This window comes from Triticum urartu, chromosome 4A (assembly GCF_056163025.1).
Source record: "Triticum urartu cultivar PI428250 chromosome 4A, HENAU_Tu73, whole genome shotgun sequence".
Lineage (NCBI taxonomy): Eukaryota > Viridiplantae > Streptophyta > Magnoliopsida > Poales > Poaceae > Triticum > Triticum urartu.
In genome coordinates this window covers 560,606,238-560,614,625 of record NC_141876.1, presented here as the reverse complement: position 1 = coordinate 560,614,625, position 8,388 = coordinate 560,606,238, and the positions used below count along the sequence as shown (strand labels likewise).

Sequence of the window (8,388 nt, the reverse complement as noted above, 5' to 3'; positions counted from 1 at the left end):
CGAGCGGCCCAGCTCCACCGATCGAAGAATCAGAAGTTCGCCCAATTTACAGGAAGGTGCCACCGCCAAAGAAAACGATTCGCCGCCCCCCGCTCGATAAAAAGAAACCAACGATCCCCAACCAATCGATACCTCCCTCCCTCCCTTGTATCGTTGCACTGGGCCGAACAAGGCTGCCCCCAGCCGGCCCGATTAGTGCCAAACGGGCCAGAGCCCTCCAAGTTGGGCTGCAGCTCTATGAGAAGCTGCCCAATGCAGCCGAACGGTCCTGCTATCGCTACGTGAAGTTAGAAGCGAGGAGGAGAAGCTGGATATGTGAAGTTTTGAGAAGCCAGAGAAGATCCGAACAGGCCCTAAATATACTCGCCCGCTCGGTCGAGGAGTAGAATTTTCCCCTCTATTCCCCTCCCACACGCTGCTCTATCCTCGCCTCCCCATGCCCCCACCGCAACCCGCAACCCATCCACCCACCCCCCAGGCGACATGGTTGTATCCGGAGGCCGCCACTGCTCCCTTGACCATCCACAGCGTGCGGCCGGCGGATCGACGTTGCGGCTCCACCTCCTCCTCCCGCGTCGGCGATGCCACCTCCTCCTGCACTAGCGGCTTCCTCGAGACCCCACCGCTGGTGCCGAGGTACCACAACATGCAGCAACACCAATGGGGACTTGGGTCGTGGAAATATACGGCTGCGACACCTGGAAGACCCATTGGCTGGGCTCCTTCCACTCGGCGGAGGCAGCGACGCACGCGCATACGACATCAAGTCGGTTCACCTCTATGGCGCTGTCGGCCACCGCAATTTCCTCGATGGATATTTGCCGCCTGCGGACCCGCCGGTGGACAACCGGGTGGCCAACGCACGAGAGAGGCGGGAGGGCCGAGTGGCCTGTGAGCTGCTAGCGGCGGAGGTCACCGACGAGACATACATGGTTGAGCTCTGCCGTCGAGGCCGAACGACGACACACGGAGTAAGCGGTCGGAAGAACCGTGGTCATCGACCTATGCAGTGATGAAGACGGCAAGGGCGAAGGCGACGACGACTCCAACGATGGCGGCAGTGGCAGCGATGAGCCGGACCCAATGATCAGCGACATGTCTAGAAGGGAGTGAAAACAGCTCGAGGAGGAATCTGATGAATCGGATTAGGTTAAATTTCTGCCTAAAAATGTCAAGTCTAGTTTTAGTTCTATGTAATGTATTAAATCTGACCGAATTTAAGTTTATGTAGCCGAATTTGCAATGAATGTGGTTTAATTTGCACGGATTTGCATCGATTATGTTTTATACTCCGGTAAATTTGAGAGTTCGGCTAGAAACGACTTTTCTATAGATGAGTAAATATACTCCATTAAAATTTAATCCTCGGTTTACTCCTCTAATATTTAAGGGATCGGCTAGAGATTCCCTAAGGGGTGGATGTGTATGTCTTTCACTTCTCCGCGACGAGGCGGGCGCAGCGGCTAACAAGGGTAGCGATGGTGTGTTGGATTGGGTAAAAGCTTCCGTTATATTAGTTCCTCGACGCTATGATTTTTAATTTGTTCATTCTTCCTGCTCACGTTGATAACTGGATCGGTTCTTGCGTGCCGGCGAATTCATTGAAATCAAATTTGGCGCCATGCTAAACCAGAACTTGAGTTTATTCAGTAACTGAACTACACCAAATGGTTTCAGACTTTAGGCATTGCCTGTCACTCCGCCCGCTTAGTTATCCTTTCTACTCAAACCCCCCTTGAACGGTTCTGGAACATGTACGGTATGCTTGCAAGTCAGTTAGAATGCCTGATTGCTCCTTAACCCGAAGTGAAGTTCTTTTGTGTGCGTCTGAACTGAAGTTGGTCTCACTAACAGAAACTTCAACTTGCTCAAAAAGATACTCCCTCTATTTCATAATATAAAAACCTTTTTTACACTAGTGTAGTGTCAGAAACGTTCTTATCTACTACCCCTATAAAATGAAGAGAGGGCGAAGAATCAAATCATCCTATCCATTCAAACCTACAATTTGATAATCTACATTGCTTCAAAACACCAAACATGTTTTATACTTTAATTACCCACCGTGCCAATGGGTTACAATCCTCATAAACACGTCCGGTCAAAAAAAAAGCGCCCTCCCGTGACCACGCCCTCGGGCAGTTTGGCCCCTGCCCGACCTCTTCCCCCCACATACTCCCCGCCAGCCACCGCCGCCTCCGTCTGCACGCCGCCGGACCGCCACGCCCACTCTCCAGCCGCTCGGTCGCCCTGTTCACGCGCCGCCCGGTCCGGCCCCTCCCCGCCCCGTCCACAACGCGCCGCGCCCAGAGGAGAGCCGAGCCGTCAGGGCCGCCGCGCCCAGCCGAGCCGTCAGGGCCGCCGGCGCGCCGCCCGGTCCGCCGTCGCCGCCATCCCTCCTCCACGCACTGCCGCCTCCGCCAAGGAAGAGGTGCCCCGTGAAGGGGAAGTCCCTCCAGGGACGGCGCAGTCGGCGAGCACCGTGTAGGCGTCGGTGAGGACATGGGCGAGGGAGGTGGCCCTGTTGTGCGCGGCGGGGAGGCAGATGCCGACCGCGTGTCTCCTCTCCGAAGGGGTGTGCCTGCATCCGATGGTGAGGGACCCTAGCTCCACACCCTTTTGTCGTTGATGAATGAAACCTGCAGGTACATCTCTTTCTTTCTCTGATCTACTTTTCCTCTCTCACATACACAGTTCTGCACCTTCTCTTGTCCAAGTCATGATTCCTTGTAGTAGGAGGGGATCACATTGGATCCGAGTATGTGAGGGAGGAGCAAGAGCAACAGGAAATTGATAAGGCAAGATCACACCCCCCCCCCCCCCCCCCCCCCTTGTTAATTTGTATTTCTGTTGCTGCGTGATGATATAATCTAAGTGATGAAACGTCAATTCTGTATGTGACTGATGAAAGAGAGGTTTCGCATCACAAAGCAAAAAAAACCCTATCATGACACAGTGTTTGCATTTTACTTGCACATGCTGTAGGAATATAGACAGTATGCATCATAGGCTTATAGTGCTGATGTTCTCAATAGTATCCAAAATTTTCTTTGTAGAACCAAATAAGCAACGAAATATATTAATAAGTTTACAATTTAGCTGTGTACCACAAAGAATCATGGAAACCAGATTTCAGGTGTTTTGGATGTGTGTGTTCAGTTCCGAAGGCAATGGTTAACAAATGTGTGTTTTCAGATTTTTCAAATGAATTTCACCCTATGGCTAGAGCATCTTCAATGAAATGCAAAACTGTTCATTTGTCTTTACCATTAATAGTTTAATACTCATGCTGAAATATTGAGGTCTTCTATTTACGCTTTGTGTGCTATGTTTTGTTCTCACTGTACTTCAGTAAGAATATTATTCAAATTCTTCACCACGATGTCCTATATTTCTATGCTTGCAGGTTTTCCACCGGGAGAACAATTTCTAGATGCTAAATTGAAATGTATTGTCCAGTGTCTTGCGATGTCATTCTTTCATTATTCAAGGTATGTGTCTCACAAGGAAATAGAAAATCCTGAATTTTGCACGTGTGATTGGTTCAACAACCTCAACCTCTGCACCTCACTGTCAACCACATGCAAGCTTCCTCCTTACTTTAGGTGAGAGGATTTATTTCATCGCCTTTTTAGCTTGCTCAGATTGCAAGTTTGATAGGTTTCCCCAACCCGGGTTAGGAACCCCTTTGATTTTGGTTCCTTGCTACAACTCTGTATGCAATTTTGTTTCTCTGTCACAGTTTAACCGATCCATTATTAGCTACAAATGCTTATTTATAAACAGACGGGTACAAGGTTCATTGTAGTCTTGCAGTTTGGAATACCAAAAAAAAGCATTTGTTTGAGTGGTGTAGCGTTTAGATGTCATTTTCTTGTTTGCTGTTTTTTATCGCCTTTTATTGTCGTGCTATGAGTTGATATGAATCAGCTAGCTATTGTCTAATTGTTGAAATACCACCCTTTCGAGCAGCCCTTGAACACAGAACAAGGAAACAAGGATATTTCGGAGTCCCAGTTTCACTGCCTTCGTGGACGCTGGAGCCACTGCCACCTTTACTATGTGTGTGGTTAGGGCATAGATCAAACTACAATTCAACAATGGTCATCTACACCATCAGATCTCCGACTATAAAACTCCATGCTAATGTTCCATATTCCTCTTTTCTGCTAATTTTTAGAGTTTATCCTTCTATGAATTACCTAATTTCAGTCACAACTGACAAATATCAGTCTATTTGTTAACATCTCCTTCTCCATCAAGGTTTATAAATTGACTTAAGAGTATGTATGTGCCCCTATCATTTTTTTTGGTTCGTCAACATATGAAGTAATCAACCGTTCGAATGAGGGATTAGGAGTACATCATCTAAAATATTTCTATTCCCAGTTAAATGTGTACTGATAAATTTAACTATCAAAGTCATTGTAGTGAGAAAAAATTTTGTTCTTATTTGCAGGCATTGTGTGGCGATGAACACATGACCAGCAAGGGGCCCTGCCCCCCTCCCAATACTATGGATTTGTTCATAATAAACACATGAACAATGCAGCATTTGACTTGTTTTCTGCTCCAACCGGCCCTCCCCAACATCCTAATCCCACTAATCCCGCCTCCGCCACTGCAGGCATGCCGGCCTTTTCTTAATTGCTATACTTTTGAGGACGCATCACTAAAAAAACTAAAAGAGGTACCACAACTCTATAAAACCCTTATTACATTTTTGCATACGTACAGAAGTGAAAAATGAAAGTGAATTTAGCTATATACTATGAAAATTGTAGTGGTTTTGCATGTCTCATAATTTTTTTTGTTATGATATTATTTTGTTCGCCGGTATTTAACCCTTGGGGATTTTTATCTTTCCCATTCAGAGTAGTCCAATTGATACTTCTGATGGACACACGATAGGTTGCTGATGATGTCGTCTAATCCATATTGGAAGGTTTAATAACGTACTTGAACACTAAAACTATATAATGGATGGTTCTAGATGGGGGCAGGGATCCTCTATTTCCTTTACCAAATGGAGTCGGTCGTAATCACATGTTGTCTGACCTTCTCTCTATGCTCTCTTCACCTTATTCTTTGCATCATTTCACCGGTACAAGTCATCAGACGGGTATTACTGTTTCCAGTATGTTGTGTGTCGGTGGCCTGAAGCACAAGCTACTCACTATACTATATAGTACCGTGCTACAACTGTGAATTTTGCAATCCTGGTATACCCTAATTTGAGGTGATTTGTATGCCAGGTTATCCTAATCTTTATGTATCTGATGCTAAAACCATCATGCTTGCTTGCAGAGATTCAGTTAAGACTTAAATTAACAATTATGTATCTGAAGACTGACATTTGAAATTACAGGTTTCATGGCAATGATGAAGTGCTACCAAATTATGTTCCAAGAAAAATGATTTCTGCCTCAACTTGACTACATGTACGTGACTTGCAGTCAGTATGAAGTTCATTACACTACTAATATTAATTTCCTCATCTCCTTTATTTAGCTATTTGTCTATAGTCAACTCACATCACTCGACATCTACAGGCATGTTGAATTGTTGACCCGATTTGACGGACTATATAAGTGCTCTTCTCCTTGGGAATTTGAAAGCACGCCCCTTCTAAGCATCGCACAATATATATGCTTATATATGTGGTAGCAGTCATTGGTACAAGCATGTGTGCATTAGACCAGAAAAGGGGTAAGTTGCCTTTGATACTGATCTGGTACCCCCTATAAGCGTATGATATTAAATAGGTTTCTATTGATTTATCAACAGAGAATTTATGTCAATTGATTTAATGTCGATATAAGCTTTATGCAAGTTTGTTTTCTCGAGAGTACACAATCGGTACTATAGCTTTTTTATGCAAGTTTGTGATTTATGAAGTAGTGGATCCTACCAGGTTTCAAACTCGCAGAGCATATTAAAGGTGGTACAAATCATTGCAGAGTGAATTACAAGTAGCTATATGTGGATTGGAATTTACTGAAACTTTGCATATTCAAAATTTTAAGTCGAATGAGACGTGCATTGCACATGCAAGCTTACTAGTATTACAAGGCGGAGGGAGTACTAATTAAGGTAATTGTATATTGTAGCAACGTCTAAGTCACGTGTTTGCATACTTATGGCCAGTGAATGATGTGCGCATTTTTTTATTGTCTTGCCACCGTACATGATCGAGTTACATCGGGGAATCGATCCGTGTGATCCGCATAGTGTTGTACTCTACAGGGTCAATCTACCTTGTCATTTAGTGTGTGCAGCAGTCTTTGTACATTACATGATATAATCGGGACAAAAAAAAATTTCAATCTTTACGGTGGCGGCGATTCTCGACGAATATTATCATTTTATTTGTGAACTTGGTGTATCACTGATTGCAAATCTAGATTAATACCGGACTGAACTTGGTGTATCACTTATTTGTAAACAAAAATAGTTCGAACATTGTAATAAGAAGGCAAATATAGATGCTCATGAGCTTGATGACTAGATTTTCCTTGACGTTGGATTGGTTTGAGGAATCTCTGACTGAAATTGTGCGCTTCTCATAAACGATGTAACCGTTATTTTCAATGAACAAAGTTTTAGGTGTTTTGTGAAAAATAATAGATCGGGATATTTTTGAAAAAAACATAGCATGATATTTTAACCTTAGATTTGTCTTATCCATTTGTTGTGAGATTAGTGCGAGCAGACCCTTTGCTCGAGCCTTTTCCGGAGAGACCTACCTCGAGGTATCTCAGAAATCAACGGCTCAAAATAAACCCCGGAAACCGAATCCCTGCGCCCACACAGACACTGTGACGGAACTCCTCCAGATAGGAAGATAATGGTGGGCCGGAAGCCGATGCGCCGGCGCCGCGCCGACCACCCGCCTCCGCCGCCGCCACAGTCCTTCGGTGCCACGGCCCGGCCGACCTCCCCCCGCTCCTCCACCTCCGCCTCCGCCGTCGCCGACCTGGACGAGCTGCTCCACACGCCGTCCGCGTCGGAGCCCCGGAGCTTCCCGCACGCGGTGAAGCAGCAGTGCTGGGAGAAGGCCGAGAAGGTGCCTGGGCGCGACCCGGAGAGGTGGCGCCGCGACGCGCTCGGCAACATCGTCTTCCGCAAGCTCGTCGGCTGCCCCGGCTGCCTCTGCCACGACTACGACCACATCGTGCCCTACTCCAAGGTCCCAATTAAGAAGCTTCGCTTCCTATTTGCTTGATACATCTGGATTTCAATAGTGCTTGTGCATGCTCGTACGTTTTTTTTCTTCCTGAACTTGTTGTATCACTGATCCTTTTCAATTGGCAGGGCGGGAAGAGCACATTGGAGAACTGCCAGGTTTTGCAGGTACATATTCCATGTTTGATCACTCCAGTCTCTGTTGTGTACCCAAAAATGTACTATGTCTAGAGCATGATAATGGATACTTTCATGCTGGGTTATGTCTAGAGCAAGATAACTGATACCACCATGGTCCAGCAGACTATTTCTGTTTATGCTTATGAGCAACTGAGAGAACCAAACTCCCTATCTTATGCCTACCTTTTGCATATTGTTTGCGCATGTGTGCTACTTTCTTCAGACAAAGATTTTTCGAAGTAGTCGCCAGTAGCCACAGATCCCTGTTTGGCACTCTAGTCTCTGTTGTTTGCCTGAAAATGTGCTATGCCTAGAGCAAGATAGTGGATACTACCATGGTTCAGTAGACTATTTCTGCTTATGCTCATCATAGGCAGCTGAGAGAACCAAACTTCATATTTTATGCCTATCTGTTCGCACATTGTTTTTGCATGTGTGCTCCTTTCTTCAGCCACAGATCTGCTGAAGTAGTCACCAGTATATTAGTCATTACTGTGATGCGAATCAGTTTATTCTATAGAGCATAACTGATATATCAAATCATACTTGCAGGCTACTGTGAATCGATCTAAAGGGAACAATACTGAGATATCCAAATCTGAACTAGCACAGAGAAGCGCATATTGTCGGGTTTCAGGTAAGTAATGTCTACCTTGAATGAGCCTGCTGCCTTTAGTGAAGCAGTCACTGAGCGCAAAATTTATTCAGACACCCAACTTGTTAAGTAATCTGTCTGATTTCCTCAGGACGTGATATGGATCTTTTTGAACTCTCTGCCTTTGGGAATGTTCGACGAGGGCCAGATTCAGGGGGCTGCAAAATCCAATGAAGAAATGAACATATCTGATGTGATGTTAACCAGCTTTGAGCAGTTGCCTCGAATCTGTGAAGAGAAAGCTTGGTTGATGGTTGTGTCAAATATTATCAGTTATATGTCTGTAATTTGACACTTTGAGTGAATTATCCAAGGAAAAAGGATCTGCTATTTTGCAGCCCAATATATGTTGTGTTCAGTACGGAGTA

At 45.3% G+C, this 8,388-nt stretch overlaps 1 protein-coding gene across 7 annotated transcripts; it reads left to right on the top strand.

Annotated features, from left to right (window-relative positions):
* Positions 1-2,138: 2,138 nt before the first annotated feature.
* Positions 2,139-8,388, top strand: LOC125552785 (HNH endonuclease). Of its 7 annotated transcripts, none has more exons than XM_087518935.1 (11): positions 2,139-2,593; positions 2,695-2,798; positions 3,407-3,491; positions 3,973-4,062; positions 4,460-4,690; positions 5,369-5,441; positions 5,553-5,709; positions 6,704-7,189; positions 7,315-7,353; positions 7,918-8,002; positions 8,112-8,388. In XM_087518935.1, the coding sequence occupies exons 8-11, from the start codon at positions 6,848-6,850 to the stop codon at positions 8,192-8,194; spliced, it is 549 nt and encodes a 182-aa protein (XP_087375061.1). In that variant the 5' UTR covers positions 2,139-2,593; positions 2,695-2,798; positions 3,407-3,491; positions 3,973-4,062; positions 4,460-4,690; positions 5,369-5,441; positions 5,553-5,709; positions 6,704-6,847; the 3' UTR covers positions 8,195-8,388. The 7 variants fall into 7 exon arrangements, with proteins under 7 accessions (XP_087375061.1, XP_087375058.1, XP_087375059.1 ...); XM_087518932.1 differs by having other exon boundaries at positions 5,915-7,189; XM_087518933.1 differs by having other exon boundaries at positions 5,553-6,093.

Bases quoted from the DNA above. Each gene is read 5' to 3' on its own strand.
- LOC125552785 (XM_087518934.1), top strand. From the start codon at position 6,848: ATGGTGGGCCGGAAGCCGATGCGCCGGCGCCGCGCCGACCACCCGCCT. The intron at 7,190-7,314 runs GTCCCAATTAAG...TTCAATTGGCAG, and splicing joins ACATCGTGCCCTACTCCAAG to GGCGGGAAGAGCACATTGGA. The intron at 8,003-8,111 runs GTAAGTAATGTC...TGATTTCCTCAG, and splicing joins CGCATATTGTCGGGTTTCAG to GACGTGATATGGATCTTTTT.